The sequence below is a fragment of the Balaenoptera musculus genome, chromosome 15 (genome assembly GCF_009873245.2).
Source record: "Balaenoptera musculus isolate JJ_BM4_2016_0621 chromosome 15, mBalMus1.pri.v3, whole genome shotgun sequence".
NCBI lineage: Eukaryota > Metazoa > Chordata > Mammalia > Artiodactyla > Balaenopteridae > Balaenoptera > Balaenoptera musculus.
Genome location: NC_045799.1, coordinates 50,416,614 through 50,434,252, shown reverse-complemented (window position 1 = coordinate 50,434,252; position 17,639 = coordinate 50,416,614). Strand labels below are relative to the sequence as shown.

General features: G+C 62.8%; 2 protein-coding genes across 2 annotated transcripts; one reads left to right on the top strand and one right to left on the bottom strand.

Moving 5' to 3' along the window:
• The first annotated feature begins 13 nt into the window (after positions 1-13).
• On the top strand, positions 14-9,628 carry CCDC154 (coiled-coil domain containing 154). Its single transcript, XM_036826744.1, is given in 18 exon segments — positions 14-264; positions 1,679-1,924; positions 2,013-2,190; positions 2,378-2,424; positions 2,751-2,846; positions 3,197-3,320; positions 5,017-5,118; positions 5,191-5,319; positions 5,402-5,523; positions 5,873-5,999; positions 6,078-6,215; positions 7,245-7,364; positions 7,439-7,515; positions 7,905-8,022; positions 8,455-8,541; positions 8,831-8,893; positions 8,896-9,017; positions 9,135-9,628. Coding segments are annotated over 18 exon segments (2,229 nt in total). The 3' UTR covers positions 9,217-9,628.
• A 180-nt stretch (positions 9,629-9,808) lies between these two features.
• On the bottom strand, positions 9,809-10,741 carry PERCC1 (proline and glutamate rich with coiled coil 1). Its single transcript, XM_036825201.1, has one exon. The coding sequence runs from the start codon at positions 10,736-10,738 to the stop codon at positions 9,932-9,934; it is 807 nt and encodes a 268-aa protein (XP_036681096.1). The 5' UTR covers positions 10,739-10,741; the 3' UTR covers positions 9,809-9,931.
• Between the last annotated feature and the right edge of the window lie 6,898 nt (positions 10,742-17,639).

Below are 17,639 nucleotides of genomic sequence, written 5' to 3'. Positions count from 1 at the left end.
GGGGCAACCCAGGATGCGGCCCTCCTTCATGTGTGGTGCAGGTGGGCAGTGCCCCAGCGGGGACACCCCTGAGGGAGATGCAGGCGAGAGGCTCAGACACCCACAGGTGGGGAAGCACCTGGGGCCGCCCCACACCCATGGGAGGGAGGCCCCTGGCCACTGCATCCTTGTCCACATTGCTCCTGGGGCTGCTGCAGAGCCCCCGGGGAAGGCACTCTTTCCCTCCCCCTGCATCCTGGCCACCATCCTTGTCTGCAAACTCAGGTGCACCCAAAACACGGGCCGCTCCGTCAGCACGCAGCCCTGCCTCACCCCTGCCCTGCTGGGCTCCAAGGTGTGTGGTGTGGCTGCGGGGCGTCGGGTTTCCTGGGCAAGGGGTTGCCTGTGAGACTGACCTTGTCACAGGGAAGCCCCCCAACAGCCCTCGTGGGCGGGTCTGGGCAACAGTAGAGAGCAGGGCCACCTGGGTGGGGTGAGGCACCTGAGTGTCAGTGCTGGCCTGAAGCAAGACAGCCCACAGCGCACCCGGCTTCAGGACCCGGCGTGGGGAGAGCGCAGGCACTGTGTTCTCAGCTGCTCAGGTGTTGGTTATGTGTTGAGGGGGTGATATTTTAGGACTGGGTTAAATAAAGCAGACTGCTAAAATTCACTCCACCTGTCTCTTTCGCTGAGGTTGCTCAAATCACCAGTGCAGCTGCTCTGTGGCCAGCACCCTCTCTTGGTGGCTCTGCTCACGCCATGTCCCCCTGTGGCACCCTGTGCCCTCGGCCTGGTTGCTGGGCTGGCTGTGTTCAGCAGGTCCTGGGCTCCAGCCTCCCTGCTTGGGTCCTCTGACCAGAGGGCCAGTGATTGCTCCTGGGCCTCCCTCCCTTCCTGCCCAGGCCAGGGGGCTCCTGCCCGTGACAGGCCAGCAGCCACCCCTGCTGGCTGGCCAAGTGGTGCCCGCTCAGATCCTTCCAAAAATGGGCAGTTGGGGAGGCCTTGACGGAATGGGAAAGCTGAGGGCTCAGGTTCCACCGGCAGTTGGGCCGTGAAGTCAGGAGGTTCTGGTGAGAAAAAGAAGGTTCCAGAAGAGCGCCCGCTGCCCTGCCTACCTTGGTTTTGTCTTGGAAGGAGAGATGTGAGGACAGAGCTACCACTTCACACCTCACGTGCTCCCCCTGGATCCCAGAGCCTTCAGCTCTGACTTTTCCTGCCTCCCTCCGCCCTCCCCTACCCCCTCCCCCAACCGCCCTGGGGTCCAGCTGTGGGCAGCCGTGGGGTGCTAGGCCCAGGGCTTCTTGGCAACGGCCAAAACCACAGGCAGGGCTGTCGGTAAAGCTATATCAGGTGAGTTGAGGCGGAGCTGGGAGGACCACCAGGCAAGAGCCTGCACGAGGGTCTGGGCCACGTGGGACGGCTTTGCTTCCTGACCCCCAGCTCTCCTCAGAGCCCAGGCGCTCCATCTGGAGCTGGCCAGGCAGGCACTGTCCCATTCCTGCTGCCCAATGCTGTGTCCTCAGGTGGGGCCCTGGACCTTTCTGAGCCTGAGCTTCCTACATAGACAGTGAGAGCTGGGCCTCGCTGTGGGACCCAGCGGGATGAGCCACAGTGAGCTCAGTGGGCGCACTCAGCAAGGTTTTGAGTCCCTGTTACCCAGGGCTCCATTTGCGAGCATCTCCCCCCGTTGGCTCTAAAGGCAAACCCCAAGGTACCTTCTTATAGAGCCGGCAGACAGCAACCCCTCATCAGGGACCTCGCCACCCTCCCAGCCGGGCACCATCACCCCGGAGGACCTGGAGCTCCTCCTGGAGGAGGGGCTGGCCAGCTCTGAGTCCTTGAGTCTGGAAGAGATCTCGGAGAGATATGAGTCAATTTGCCTGCCTTCCACCGCTTCGGTCACAGAGCAGGACACCCCCAAGCGCTGGAAGCAGCTGGAGCAGTGGTGAGCCCCTTGGGGACCAGGGGCGGGGGAGCCACGTAGTCAGTGCCCCGCATATGCAGCCGACACAGCCCGTTCCTCACCCCACCAGGGCGGCCGACCTGCAGGCCGAGGTGGTGTTGCTGCGGGGACACAAGGCCTGCTGCGAGCACACCACGCTGAGCCTGCTGCGGGAGCTGCGGCAGGTGCATGCCTGCTTGCAGCTGCAGGACTCAGAGCTGAAGAGGCTGCAGCAGGCGGCTCAGGCCTCCGAGAAGGAGGCTCTCCAGGTGGGACGCGTCGGCTGGGAGGCAGCATCCCCGGGTGTCAGGGCAGCTGTTTCCTGGACCCTGAGCCCCACTCAGCCCCTGCTGCTCAGGCCAGGGCCTCGGGTCCCACTCCGTGGGCCCCCGTGTCCGTGCTGGTCGAGCTGGGAGGGCCTCTGGCCTGCACTCAGCTCACCCCTCCACCTTGCAGTTCCCCAGCCTGCAGAACCAGAACCAGATGCAGACCCTGAACAAGAGGTACCCCTGCACCCTTGGAGCAGGCTTAACAGGAGGGAGAGGGGCTTTGGGGAAGCAGCGGCTGCTGCCAGGCCAGCCTGGGCATCAGCCCCTGGCTTTTGTTGCCTCCAATTTGGTATCTTGCTCAGGTAAGCAAACACATCCACGGCCCAACTCCAGAAGGTCAGGTTGCTGGAGCCCAGCAGGCTGTGGAGCCTGGGAAAGGGGCAGAAGGCTTGCTGCTGGGCCCCTTGGCTGAACCCCCACCCCAAAGGCTGCCCAGCCTGCTCCTGGCTGCCAGGAGGTGGCAGGGCAGGCCCCAGGCAGAAGCAGTTCTTGTGTGCCAGGCTGGTGGAGGTCCGGGAGGCCCTGACCCAGATCAGGAGGAAGCAGGCGCTCCAGGACTCTGAGCGGAAGGGCGCCGAGCAGGAGGCCAGCCTTAGGTGGGCCCCTCAGGAAGCTGTATCTGGACCCGCCGAGGGGTCGTGTGGGAGTCCTCAAGGAGGGCAGGTGACCCTCCAGCCCAGGGTCCCCACCCCCTCCCCTTCCCCATCAGTCATGCTCACGGGGAGCCTAGCTCTCTCTGTCCCAGGTGGGGACACAGAGTGGGCTTCTGGCTTCTCTGTGTGTTTACCCGGTCAGGGTTGGACCTCCTGCTAGGTCAGCCTGGGCCCCCCGGATGCAGGCCTGGCCTGAAAAGGATTTGGTGTCCAGGGCCCCACCAGCCTCCCTGAGGATCCTCATCAGGCCTCTGGCCGACTGGGCTGCTGTGACCTGCAGCCGTTGCCCCTAGGTTGTCTGAGCTGACCGAGAAGCTGAAGCAGGAGGAAAGGGACCGGGAGGTGACCTGTGGGGCCCTGCAGAAGAGCCAGGAGGAGGCCAGCCAGAGGGTGGGCCATGAGGTGGCCAGGATGCAGGTACCCGGGAGGCCAGGGGCAGGCCCAGGCAGGGCTCTGGCATCAGCAGCCAGCAAGCTGCCAGCAAGACGGTCCGTGCAGGAGACCCCCAACTCTCCCCATCCCACATCTTCTCCACTGCTGGGGTCTTCCTTCACCCCAGCTCTCCTTTTGGCTCCGTTCACGTGTTTGGACCTGGTGGCCAACCCCCAAGTCCTACACTGTCCACTACGGTGGCCATTGGCCACGGGTGGCTCTGTATGTTGCAATTTAAAACTCAGTTCCTTGGTCACACGAGCCACATCGCAGTGCTCTGTGGCTACCTGTGGCTGGTGGCTGCCGATTTGGCTGTGCTGAGGTGGAGTGCGTCCTCCATCACAGAAAGTCCATCATTAGCACGAGTGCCATTGCGGCCACTGCTCCCCTTCCCCATGTGATTAGCACCCAGATCAAGAAATAGAATCTCATAGCCTGAGGCCCCTTCCTTGGCCATTTCCAGCTTCAATGCTTCCCTCCGTGCAAAGTGGAAGTCCCTTCCTGAAGACACGTCTTCCGGTGGCCCTGCTCCCGGGCTGGTGCGTGTGGCCTAGAAGGTGGGGCAGGGGCCAGGGTGGGGTGCCTCTGGACCCAGCCTCTTCAGCTCTGCAAATAGAGACCAGGGACTGTGCCGCGTCCCCAGCTGCTGCCCTCATAGCTCAGCTGCCCAGCTCCATGCGTGCCCCTCCCGCTGCCCTGTGGGAAGCTGGTGCCTTGGCTCCATCGAGAGGCAAGGCAACATCAGGGCCCGGGATCCCCGATGCCTGGCTGGCCCGCATCTCCCCAAGTGCGCCCTGGGGCTGGGGTCAGCGCCCTGCCACTGCTGCCTGGTTTTGTGAATAAAGTTTTATCGGCACATGGCCATTCGTTTACTGTTGCCCACGGCTGCTTTTGCACTGGAACCACAAAGCTGAGGGGTTATGACAGAGATCCTGTGGCGCATAAACGCCAAACCTCTGCCTTCTGGTTCTTCACAGAAACAGCCGAGCCCTGCTCCGGGTCACACTGCGTGGGGCAGGGAGGCTGGTGGGGGCTAAGGGCACACCTGCTCTGGGCTGTGGGCAGCCCTCCCGGCCCTAGAAGGACTTGTGGCCGTGGAGAGGGTGCCTCATGCCTGTGGGCCTAGACCCCCATCTCCTGCATCCAGACCCTTGGTGCAGCAGGAAAGGAGCTGATGGAGGGAGAAGAGAGAAGGGGTCCCACCCTGGGCCTGGAGGGCGAGGGCAGACAGTGTGTGTGTGCACACGTGTGAACGGGGATGTGCACACGTGCATGAGTGTGTGTTCATGTGTGAGCATGTGCTCACATGTATACTCAGCCTCCTTGCCCGGGGCTCCTGGCAGGGGTATGATCCGATGGCTGCTCTGCCGCCTCCTCTGGTGGGATCTGGCAGTCACTGTGAGGACCATGTGTGTCCTGGGCCCGTGGAGCGTGGCCTTCAGACCCTTCACAGCCCTTGCGCCTGGCTCTCTGGGACATATGGCCCTTGCCTGCCCTGCCTTCCTTCCTGAGGAGGGTGTGACGGGCCCACCCCTGCAGGGCACACGGGACCAGGGTCCCCTCCGACAGAGATGGTTGGGCAGGAGAACAGCAAGTCCCTGATGGCACTGTGGGTATGGGCATGGGCGAGGGGGACGCCCATGGGGAGGTGCACGGTGACCATGTGGCCCCCACTCCACAGGCCCAGATGACCAAGCTCAGGGAGGAGATGAGCCTCCGCTTTCTCAGGAGGGAGGCCAAGCTATGCAGCTTCCTGCAGAAGAGCTTTCTGGCCCTGGAGAAGGTAGGTGCCTGCCGACGGCAGGGCAACCAGTCCCCCTCTCCCCAGCTCACGGCGGGCGGGGTCTCCCCGCAGAGGATGAAGGCCTCAGAGAGCGCACAGCTGCGGGCGGAGAGCAGCCTGCAGGAGGATCTGGAGAGCAAGTGGCAGCAACTCCGGGAGCTGGACGCAGAGCGCACGCGGGCCCTGCAGGGGCAGAGGCAGGTGGGTGGCATGGCGGGCACTGGCACGGGCGGGGCCCCGGCTGGAGCTGGGCAGGTCTCAGGCTGCCTCTGTCCGGCAGCAGGAAGAGTGCCACCTCCTGGAGCAGTGTCGGGGCCTGGACAAGGCTGTGGTCCAGCTGACCGAGTTCATGCGTCAGAACCAAGCATCACTGAGCCATGTCCTGCTGGCCGAGCAGAAGGCCTGGTGGGTGTCCGAGCGGGGCCTCAGGCGGGGCAGGTGAGAACAGCCCTGCTCCCCTGACCCCAACGTCCTGAGCCTGGCTCGAGGCCCAGTGGGGTGCCCTGGGGCAGAGAAGCTGCCCTTTAGTGGGGGGCTCCCATCCCTCCCCGAGCCTGTCCCTCGCGGGGGAGCTCTGAGTGGCAGCGGTGGACACAGCCCCGTCTTGGTGGTCCCTGTGATGACCCTCATCCTCTCCCTGGGGGCACCTGTAAGGTTCTGAAGCCAGGAGCCGGGCTCGCTGCCCTGGCCCAATGCCAAGGGGTGGGCCAGCCTTGGCTGAGGGACAGTCTCTCTCAGTGGCACCCACCCCCAGGGATGCTAAGGGGCAGTTGGAGAACAGCCGGGCCGGAGAGCTGGCTACCTACCTGCAGGAGAGCCTGGAGGCCATGCAGCTGGCCAGCGAGCTGGCCCAGCAGGAGATGCACAGTGCCCTGGAGCTGGTGAGGCGGCAGGGCCAGGGCCGGGCCCGCAGGGTTCCCCGCCTATGCAGGCAGTACACTCAGCCCGGCCTCCCACAGCTCCGAGAGAAGAGCCAGGCCCTGGAGGTGTCCGTGGCTGAGCTGGTCAGGCAGGTGAAGGACATGAGTGACCACTTCCTGGCCCTGAGCTGGAGGCTGGACCTGCAGGAGCAGACGCTGAGCCTGAGGCTGTGCGAGGTGAGTGCACAGAGCAGCCCGGGGAAGGTGCACCTAGATGGGAGGGGTCCTGCTGCCCCTCAGGGCGGCGGGTCCCAACCCACCCAACAGCTGTCCACAAGGCCCAGGGCCCCAACCACACGGGGTCTCCACTGAGTGACCAGCAAAGCAGCCTACACCTTTGGGTTCTTTTTGCTCTTTTTCTAACAGCTTTATTGAGGTTCAGTGCACACACCAGACAATTCCCCCTTTCAAAGTGTGTACTTCCGTGGTTCTTTGTGTATTCAGAGTCGTACAGCCACCACCACAATCACTTTTAGAACTTTTCCATCCCCCCAAAAGGAAACCCCGTGCATTAGAGGTCACAACCCCCTCTCCCAGCCCCTGGCAAACACTGGTCTGCTTTCCGTCTCTCTGGATTTGCCTGTGCTGGACAGTTCGTATAAATGGAATCAAATGCTCTGTGGCCTTTTGTGAGCTTCTCTCGCTGAACGTTCCGTGTTTGAGGTTCATCCACTTTGTGGCATGTGTCAGTGCTCCTTTCCTTTTTATGGCTGTCACATTTCACTGTGTGGATGGACCATAGCTTATCCATTTGTCAGCTGATGGACACTGAGCTGGTGTCCTTCTGATGCCCTTAGTGCTGCCGTGAACACAGGTATACACCCTTTGGCAGCGGGGCTGGGTCCCCCATCCTGTGCGTGTAGGCCAGCTGCCTGTTCTCTGTCACTGCCGACTCACAGGCAGCTGGGTCTGGCTCAGGGGAGGGAGTGAAGCCAGGCCTTCTTAGGGATGTGGCTCTGCTCAGCCTGGTGGCATTGCCTGGGAGGACCGGGGCACCCAGACTGTGCCAGGCCAGGCCACCCAGGCTGTGTCCGGTCAGTGTGGACATGCTCCGAGTTGAGGCGGGGGCCCTGTGCCCTCCAGGAGCTCTGCTGCGTGGGTCTGGCCATCTCGGGTCTGACTATGGCTCCAGTGGGGCCAGTCTGTCTGCCTGTCCACCCTCCCTCTCTGGGCGGGTTCCAGCCCTCACTGGTGTCCGTGCCCCAGGTACAGAGTGAGTGGGGAGTTGCAGAGCAGCGATGGCAGGAAGGCCTGGCCCGGTGTCGAGAGGAGGCCAAGGCGCATCTACGGGAGGTGCAGCAGAGAGTGGACATCCTGCCCCAGCAGGTGGGTGAGGGCTGGGGTGGCCTCCCCCTCCCCGCTGTGCCCACCCTGAGCCGCCCACCGGCTCCGCATTTTAGATAGAGGCCGTCGCCGACAGGTGCATCCTTCACAAGAGTGACTCAGACCTCAAGATCTCCACCGAGGCCAAAGCCAGGTGAGGCCCCCGGCTCCCTGTCACAGCCTGGCAGGACCTTCAGGGACTGGGCTGGTCCCACCGCAGGAGGGCACAGCCATCTCAGAATGACCCTGCTGTTTCACAGGGCTTCCTGACAGTGGTCCATCCTCCCCAAGCCCCTGCACCTGTGGCAGCCCCGACCCCTCCCCACCCCAGGCCTGGCCCAGATTTGGGCTTGGCCCCGCTTTGGGCTTGGCCCCTGCTGAGGGCAGCCTTTCACTCTGTCACCTGCTGGGGACCCCCCAGTGCCCACTGGCGGGGCGGCAGTGCCAAGCACCCTATGCTCTGCCCAGGGCCTCCTCCCTCCAGCTGCCCCACCCCCCAGATGCCCCCCAGAGCCCGGCAGCCCCGGCCTCCTGTGCTCACAGAGAGTTCGAGGGCGAGGCCGTGAGGCAGGAGCTGGCTGCTCTGCTGTCCTCTGTGCAGCTGCTCAGAGAGGGCAACCCCGGGCGGAAGATCGCCGAGATCCAGGGCAAGCTGGCCACGGTACCCCTGGGCCCCTGGGCCTGGCACACTGGGCGGGGGGCGGTTGGGGGCTGGCTCAGACAGGGTCAGACCTCCCCCAACCCAGGGAGGCTCAGATGCAGGACACCCCCCTGGGAGTGTGGGGGGCGAGGCTCATGGAACCAGCCGTCCTGCTGGGTGGTTCTGCACATATCAGCCTCTGGAAGTACCAAGTTGGGGCTCCTGTCTGGAGCCCCCAGATGCTGAGGTGCATCAGCAGTCAGTGAAAAGAGCAGCCCTGAGTTCTGGCCGGGTCCCCCCTCGTCATCGGGCTGAGTGATGCGGCCGGCTCCCACTGAGGGGTGAGGACCCATGTGTTGGAGGCCGGCTCCTGGCATGAGTGATTAGGGCGGGGGCCGCTCCCAGGTCTGCAGACTTCCTGCGTCTGTGCCCACGAATGGGGGCCGTGTTTAGTTTCAGAACCAAATGATGAAGTTGGAAAGCAGCATCCAGGACAACAAGACCATCCAGAATCTCAAGTTTAATACAGAAACCAAGCGGGTGAGAGGTGGCTCCTGAACTGGGCCCTGGCCGTGCCCCCGCCCCCCCACCCAAGCTCCAGGGCTTACCAGGCCCTGTGGGTGGGCCGCCTTTCTCTGTGCAGAGCCTGACTCCCAGCTGCCCTCACCACCCCCAGCCTGGCCACCCCCTAGCTTTTTGGTCTGCCCAGCCGTCTGTCTGCGTGTCTGGCCCAATCAGAGTTTCCGGGCAGATAAGGCCCAGCCTAGCCCGGTGGGAGATAAATCCCGTTGGCTGTCCCGCCCCTCTGGTCTGATTCCTGCATCCACAGCGCACAGAGGAGATGGCCACTCTGCGGTCAAGCGTGATGCACCTGTGGAGCGAGGAGGGCCCCTGGGCCCTACGCTAGGCAGCAGGAGGGTCCTCATGTCCCTGGTGAGGCAGCAGTTCTTCATCAAGGACGTGGCCCCTGACGAGGTGGTCCCCGTGAACCACTGGGGCGTGTATCAGGCCGTGAGGTGGGCAGCGGGGAGCCGCCTTCCAGAGCCCCCTCCAGGCCCGGGTTCAGGGCTGGGTGGACCCCGAGGGCAGTGGGCAGAGGCAGGGTCCGGGCCGTGAGCCGTGTCTCTGGGCAGGTGGCTGCAGTGGAAAGCGGTCCTCATGAAGCTGGTGGCCCGGCGGAGGCCGAGGGCGGTCTGGGAGAAGCCCCTCGGCTAGAAGCCCGACCACTAGCTCTCGTCCCTGCCCCTTTCCCAGAAATAAACATGCCCGCCCCACGCCTGTCAGAGGCTGGAGTTCCCTCCAGGGGTTCAGGAGGCCCTGGGCAGGGGAGTGGCCAAGAGGACCTTCCCTAGACTCCCAGAACCCCTGCTCCTGTCCTGGCTGCTGAGCCTCAGGCCCCACCGCTCCCCAGGGCCTCCCACCCACAGGCACTGCGGCCCAAGCCCCACCCGGAGCCAACAGCGCGTTAGCTTGGCCACTCAGACGGTGACCCCCTTCCTGCCCCTCCAAGAAAGCCCTCACCCCCATGGTAGCTGGCCCTGCCACCTGCCGCGGGTGCCACGAGGAGGGGCCACCCTGGGGCCAGCTGGGCGGGCAGTGTGGAGGGCTGCCCTTCACCACTGACTGGAACTTTGGGGGCTGGTCCTTGAGGAAATGTGGCTTGCCCACTGCCAGCGTGTAGACGCCCTGAGCCCACTGCCTCCAAGAGGCTGCAGCTCCTGCCCCATCCTCCCTCCTGTGGGCAGAGCTCTTGGGTGGCCCCTGCCCATTCCCTGCCCTGGCCTGGGAAGTCCCTACCTGAGCTGATTTGTCCTCTGGTGGCTGCCCTGATTGGAGGTCCCCGAGGGCTCCTTTCAGGACAAGGACAGCAATAAGGAGAGTCCGGACCCTTGTTGCCCTCAGCTCACCCCCACTGATCCTTGCTCAATCGCTAGGCCTCGGCCAGTTGCACCCCCTCCAAGGCCTGGCCCCCCCAGCCCAGCAACTCGGGGCCGGCCTCTGCCGACCAGCTGGCCAGCAGGTCGCTGAAGTCAGGCGTGCCGGGGTGCAGCAGACCCAGGGGGCTGGGTGCCGGCTCCTTCCAGAAGGAGGGGGGAAGCTTCCTTTGGGTCATGGGGGTGATGTGGCCATACTTCTTCTCCAGCCTGAGTCGGCGGCCGGCCGCAGCCCTGGGCCCCGAGTACTGCCGCAGCCCGTAGTCGAAGAGCTCGGCCAGGGGTCCCAGCGGCTGCGGCCCTTCCCCACCGAGGCCCGGCCCGCACGCCTGCCCCTCAGGGGCCCCAGGGGAGCAGACCCCGGGCTCAGTGGCCTCGTTGTCTTCTGGGGCCTCGCCCTGGGCCAGGCGCACCAGGTTGGCGCAGGAGAGCTCCCTGGCTGAGCTGCTGGCCGTGTGGACATCAGCGTAGATGTCGCAGGTGTCGAGGTCCTGCCCCCGGTCCTTGTGGCCAAAGTACCGCTGGATGTCGCCACTGATGAGCTCGGAGAACCGCAGGAGCTGCAGCGGCGTCTCTGGGCCACTGGGGTCCAGAGGGGCCACTTCTGGGGCCCAACCTGAGCTCTGGGGGGCCGGGCTGTGGCCCTCTGGCCCCTCGACTTCCAGCTCCTCTTCCGCATCCTCCTCCTCCTCCTCCTCCTCCTCAGAAGTGTCTAGGGGCTCCGGGTCTGAGGGCAGGAAGGGCCCGTGGGACGGCAGAGGCAGCCGGAAGTCACAGAGAGGCCAGATCACGCCTGCGGCCATCTCTCCGCCGAGCTTCTGGGGGCTCTCGGGCAGTGGGCGCTAGCTGGGGAGGGAGGCGGAGAGGGGACAGGTTAGCGGTCAGGGCCCGCAGCCCTCCTAGGGGAATAGTCACTGCAGGCTTGGGGCGGGCGCTGAGCTCAGAGGCAGATGACATTTGGAGAGACGGAGGTGGTGGGCACTGTGGGCGGGGGGGGCGTGGCAGGGGTGAGCTGCAGGGTGCAGGCCTCAGTCACCCGCCAGAGGAGGGTACATCCTGTCCTGTAGGGAGGGTGGCTGACAGTGCTGTTGGAATAGTGACTCGGAGAGAGAGAAGCAGGGCAGGTGGGAAGGGAGCCAGCCCAGGGGCTGGGCTTCGGGCAGGTTTGGGGCCTGGAGAGCAGAGCCCTCGTCCCAGCTCAGGGTCGCTGTAGCTCTTGATAAACAGGCTTGTTGATGTAGAGTCTGCCCAGGTGCAGGGTGGTGGGGGACTCCCTTGGCACGCCCCCTCCCTGAGTGTCTGTGGTTGGCAGGGTCCCTCTGTGCCTGAAGTACCCATGCTGAGCCCGGGAGCCGGGCCTGGCTGCCTCGACCTGGGTGCTCTGTCCCTTGCAGTTTTGGGGGCTTCAGAGGCTTCAGGGGCTGTGAGAGTGAGCTCCGGGGGTCTTCGGGGGAGGGCAGAGCCATTTCTCTGTCCCCACAGTCGCAGGCTTCCCCGTGCTCCCTGTCGGGGGTGGGGGGCGGTGGTGAGGTCACCTCTAGCATCTCTAACCTGGGGATGGGTCGGGGGGCTGGCAGGACCGGGGAGGGGGTGGGATTAGGGGAGCTGATTATGAATGTGGGAGGCCGCCCCCAGAACAGGGACCCAGCTCCTCCACTGCAGGGAGGCAGGTGGGCCAGCACTTGGACCAGGAGGCCTTCTAGCGGGAGCCCTGGGCAAGGGGGAGGAAGAAAGGGAAGGGGGGTTAGAGAGAAGGGGGGGCTCCCAGCTTCAGGAAACCACTCCCCATGTGAGGGGAGGGGAGGGAAGTCCACAGGCCGCCCTCAGAGTCAGGGGGGCCTCTCAGACCTCCCCCTCCTCCCTCCCATCACGCTCTGCAGTTCTAGGGCCCTTCTTCTCTGTTGGGGTGAACAGTGGCCCCAGCGTTGGGCGTGGGCATGGCCGCTGGTGGGGAACCAAGACTCAGGTGCCCTCCTTTCCCTGGCCGTCCCACCTCGATGACCCAGCTCCGCTCAGCCCTGCTGTTGACCCCTCCCCGTGGGTGGGTGGTCCCCAAAGACCACCAGGGCAGAGGAACCCACAGCCTTCCCAGGACCTCCACCACCAGCACCCTCCCGCCCGCCGCCCAGCCTGGCTCCTACCTGCCGAGGCCTGCAGCTCCCGCTGGGCAGGCCCACCTCCACCTGGGCTCAAGCATTTATAGCCAAGCTCTGTGGCTGGCCGGGCTGGCAAATATTTGGTGACTGCATTGTCATCGCAGACTGGGCAAATAGAGCCCGTTTGCTTTAGCGCCCGGCAACCAGGGCCCCGCTGGGGGAAGCCTCAGCCTGCCCGGGGGACCGTGGAGTGTTTGCCGCTCGCCCAGCTGGCTCACACCCGGGGCCGAGGACCCTTATCTCCGCCGCTGATTGGGGCCCCGACCAAGCCTTGTCAAATAGGCGGAAAATTAAATTTCATGCTATTTTGACTCCTGGAGTAGCCTTCTCTAGAGGACATCCTGCTTCTGCAGTGCTCTGGGTGAACAGGCTCTGGGCCAGCAGCAGGACCTGGGAAGCCCCAGGAGGGCCAGGGACCACCAGCCAGGGCCCAGGTGGTGGGTTTATGCAGGTGGGGACCCCGGAGCCCCTGCCCAGCCCCCTCCTGCCACTTCCCACTGTTCCAGAGCTGCAGGTGCATTTGCAACAAACCCCATTGAATCACTGCTCCCCCAAGGGATTCGTCCCCACGTCCAGGCTGAGGTGACACCTCCCTTCTCTGGCTTCTTTTTTAGCTCCTGTGCCTTCCCCTAAGGGGCTTAGTGGCCCCTCCAGCCCCGTGGGTCCTGCCCGGGGGCATCCTCACTGTGGTTACCACCCATCATTACAGCCCCTTCACCATGAGTCCCAGGAGTCCAGTCCAAGTTTCCCCGTCCCCGGAAACCGACCTCGGCCACAGCCACAGTTCTGTCCTGATACCCTGAGGTCTGATGACACTTGCCAGGTCCTGGTTGTGGGTCGGCCCTGCCCCAGCCTTAGCCAGCCTCTCTCTGACAGCCAAGACCTGGGGGAGGCTGGGGGTTGGGGTCCCCGGTGGCTCCCCAGGACTGCTGGGACCCCAGAATCCCTCTCTGCCCAGATACGGCCCCTGCCCCTCTGCCAGCCCAGGGAGCGCCCACCATGACCTGCCCAGGACCCAGGGCTGGACCTCAGCAGCTGTCCTGGCTGTAGCTGCAGTGCCCACTGCTGCCTATCGGGAACAGCCAGGGCCGGGGTCTGGGAAGGGGCTGGAGACCGGCCGGGCTGGGGTCAGCCCCGCAAGGTGGGGCCTCAGGGGCCCGAGGGAAGTGCTGGGCACAGGGGCCGGGCTGAGGAAGGCGAGACGCAGCCCTGTCATGGAGAAGGTCCTGGCCTTTGTGGCCAGAGGGGGGCGCTTCACGAAGGAGGTGGTTTGCAGGTGCTGATGGGGCAGGTGCTCACCCAGCCAAGCCGGGGGAAGTACAGGTGTTCCAGCAGAGGGGACAGCCTGGAAAGGAACCAGATCGCAAGGAGCTGGCACCCCTGTGGTCGGCTGAGTGATGGCCCCAAAGATGTCCACACCCTGATCCCTGGGAATTGCGTTGTCACCCCACTTGGCAAAGGGACCCAGTGGAGGTGACTGAGGTAAGGACCCTGAGATGGGAGATGGCCCTGGATTATCCAGTGGGCTTGTGTGTCACAGAGGGAAGCAGGAGGGTCTGAGTGGGGGTGGGGGCAGTTGTGGCGATGGAAGCAGAGGGTCACTGCTGGCTTTGAAGGTGGAGGGGCTGCAAGCCAAGGAATGGAGCAGCCTCTAAAATCCGGAAAACAAGGAGATTCTCCCCTGGAGCCTTCGGGGCGCAACCCTGCAGACACCTTGATTTGAGGCCAGGGAAACCCACTTGGGACCTCGGTCCTCCAGGACTGCACAACAAATCAGTGTTGTTTTAAGCCACTCAGTTTGTGCTCCCTGTTTCAGCAGCAACAGGAAGCCCAGAGCTGGAAGCGTTGGCTGGAAAGTGGGGTGGGTGGCACACAGGACCTCCTGGCCTGGCCCTGGAGCTCGGACCTTCCTCCTGTACTGGGAGCCAAGTCGGCCAGGGCCTCAGCTCTTCCCAGCATCACTGGAACCAAATCGCAGAGTGGCAGTGGGGCTTTTGCAGGAAAGAGGCCCCAGGGTGGTTTTCACCCCCCACCCCACAGGCCCACTTTTCCATCCTGGCCTCTGCCTCAGGCTCCCAGTCAGTGGAACTGGGGCTGTGGAAGGGGCTCTGGGTCCCAAGAGTGACCCAGCGAGGTGTCCATTCGTGCCAGCTGTGGGAAGACTGTCCACAGACAGCCAGACTCTTGTCCTCCGGTGGCAGAATCCCAGTGCTTTTTTCTGCCTGACCAGAGACAAGGAGGAAACCCCAGTCTAGGATGGAGAGTTCTAGAGTTCGGGAGAACCCAGAGCAGTCAGGTGTTTGGGGAGAGGAACCTCAGCAGCACAGTGTGGGGTGGGCCTTTGGACACAGGAGGCCTGAGACCGGAGACTTGGGGAGGGTGCCACTGCACCAGTCCTAGCGATCAACGATGGGGCCTAACAAGGTACAGTGTGTGGAGGTGAGGGTGGGAGACAGGCATGAGAGGGATTCAAGAAGCAGATCTTGGGTCTTAATGGAATTACCCCCTTCCTTGCCCCTCCTGAGTCAGAGCCATGCTCAAGATAGACACAGGAGTCTGGTGGGTGGAGGCTGAACTCCAGCTTTTGTTACAGGTGAGGCTGGGCTGGGTTATGGCAACCAGGGGGACCCTGGGTAGGTGGAGAGACGCACTTTCCCAGAATCACTGCCCACACATGTCCAGCCGGTATTGGGTGGCCAGCCAGTGCCAGGCCAAGTGGCATGGGTGTCCCAAGTCCCCTGTGCCCATGGGGGCTCCTGGGTGGGGCTGGGGGCTGAGGCACTCAGGCTGCCAGGCTTGGGGCCTGAGCATATGCCCTGGCATCTGCTCCCAGCCAGGCCCCCATTGTGGGCAGCATGGGGCCTTCAGAGCTCTGTGCCCACCCTGCCCCCACCAGCCCCCACCCCTGCTGTCAGGCCTCAGCCCCTGGGATAAAGGCTCTGCCTTTCCGAAGGTGGTGGCCCTGCCTGTCCCCATGCACCCCATATTGATCTTCCCAGGGAAAATCAATAGCTCCAATATGTCAGCTCTCAAGTGGCGCTACAGTAAATTACTCCCGCCATCAGGCACACAAGGGCTGCAGCCTCCCTCCCATTAGTGGGACATTAGTCCTCGTGTGAGGTTTCTCTGTGTGCTTTGAGATAATGAAGCCTGAGGTGTTGGTTTATGCCTCTGGGAGGAGGGGGACCTTGGACAAGAGCGGCATCGCTGGCAGTGCTGGGCACCTGTCACCCAGTGCCCTGCCGAGACTGCTGGGGTCAGGAAGGGGAGGGCCCTGGAGACACCAGGCCACTGGCCGCATCTGGCTGTGGCTTTTCCCACTCTGGGCTCCACTGCATCAGAGGGTCAAGCAAACCACAGCATTTGGGGCTGTTGTCGCCCTCCAGCCAGAGGCTGCCAGGGACACACGTGTCACTGAACAAGGTGGGTTTAAGCAAGGGAGAATTCACAGCCCGGAACGTGGGTGTCTCAGGAGGCAGGCGTTAGAAAGGGCTCTGGGTTCAGCCATTGTTGGGTGAGGGGCTCTGCTCTGGGCTGTGTGCTGTCAGCAAGCAGGGTAAGTGTGACTGGGCATCTGTATCAGTCTCCAGGGGCTGCCATAACAAAGGACCACCAACTGGTGGTTTAAAACAACAGAAGTTAACTTTCTCACAGTTCTGGAGGCCAGAAATCTGAAACCATGAAGGCTCTGGGGGAGAATCTGTTCCAGGCCTTTCTCTCAGCTTCTGGTGGAGCCGGCAGTCCTCTGCGTTCCTTGGCTGGTGGCCGCATCACTCCGGTCTCTGCCTGCCTCTTCACATGGCCTGCTCCCCTGTGCGTCTCTGGGTCTTTTTTCCTCTTATAAGGACATCATTTAGGGCCCACCCTATCCATTATGACATAGTTTTAACTAATTACATCCACAAAGACCCTATTTCCAAATAGGGTCACGTGCTGAGGCTCCAGGGGGATAAGAATTTGGAGGGACATCATTCCACCCAGTATAGCACCTTTAATGCATCTTATCCAGAAGGAGGGCAGATGAGGCAAGGCTCCAGCCATGGTTGGTAAAGGACCAGGGTCCCTCCCATCAGCCAGGAAGGGGGTATTTGGTCTTTTTTGGGCCACTTCCATGTTTTGCCTGTGTTCAGATGTGATTATAAAGGGGTCTTGAGCCACCATGGTCACGGAGAGGCCTGGTCCAACACTGATGTTCTCTGAAATTGTTTACGTCCTACAGGAGAGCCCAGCTCTGAGCACCAGGCCAGCTCCCAGAGATCAAGGCCTGCTGTCCTCCTCAGACTCCGCAGGACCCACGTCCTTTGCATCATGCCTTCACCTAGAATGGAGACCGGTGCCAGCAGGACCTGGGGACAGAGGAGAGGTCCACTGGACATGTGGATTTGCTAAGTCTTTGTTGTGGGCCTGCGCTGCTCCTCCCAGACTCTGGCCTCAGAGCACCCTAGGAGCCTGATGGCAGTAAAGGGGCCCTCCACTGCCTCAGAATGGAAGGACATTTCCATGCCATCCCCTTATCAGTCTTAACAGCTGTCCCAGGGACCGGCAGAGGGCTTCCCAGGCATAGCACCAGTCCTGGAAGCAGCCTGCGAAGGACAGGAGATGCCCATTTTACAGCTGAGGAAGCAGAGGCTCGAGGGGTGCCTGTCTGAGGTGTCTTATTTCTGTCACCCATCCAAGGCAGTGGGACAGGTTTAGTGACCCTTTGGAGGCTGCCCTGCCTGGGGCTGAAGCCCTAGCCCCTGCCGTTGACCCCCAGCTCTGCACCCCCCTCTGCTGTCCCAGGGCAGCTTGTGCCCAGATGCCCTAAAACATACCAACCAGGTGGCTGCATCAGCTGCAGTCAGCAGCTCCACCCCAACCTCAGGCCTCTCTGATCTCCATCTCCTCCAGGAAGCCCTACAGGCTGCACACCAGAATGATTCTGGTCCATCCTCCTGCCCACAGTAGGTGCTCCTGGGGTTCCCTGTGGTCGAGTTGGTTTGGCAGTGATTCTGGGTGGGGTTCTGGGGTGGAACAGGTGGGGCGGGGCCCAGTGAGGAGGACGTAGGCACACAGGTGCCTCTGTTGACACAGCAGCTCTGAACACAGTCCTGGCTTTGCAGCTGAGCCACCACCAGGCGTCCAGGTTTGGGCTTCCCAGGGTGGGGAGATCTCCCAGATGCTGCTGAGCTGGGAACACCTCCAGCCCACCACCCTTGCTTAAGTGTCTCTAGACTTCCTGAGGGGTGAAGAACTGGTCCCGAGGCTGGTGCTTCTCCTGCCAGAAAGCAGGTGCAGGAGATGCTCCAGAGGCAAAGATTCTGAACCAGGAGGCAGCACATTACAGCTGCCAACTAAAAATTGTCGCTTGTCACCTGGTTCTACAAGAATGAAGTCACCTGCCACTGCAGTCACTGACCTTCAACACACCCTTAAAGGAGTTCAGGGCAGAGATCAGGAATGAGGCCCTTTGTGCTCTGGCAAAAACTGGCAGAAAAACTCTCACGTTGTGCTTTTTTTTTTTTTTTTTTTCAGTCGTCACAGTTCACAAGGTGGCCTCTTAACCTGA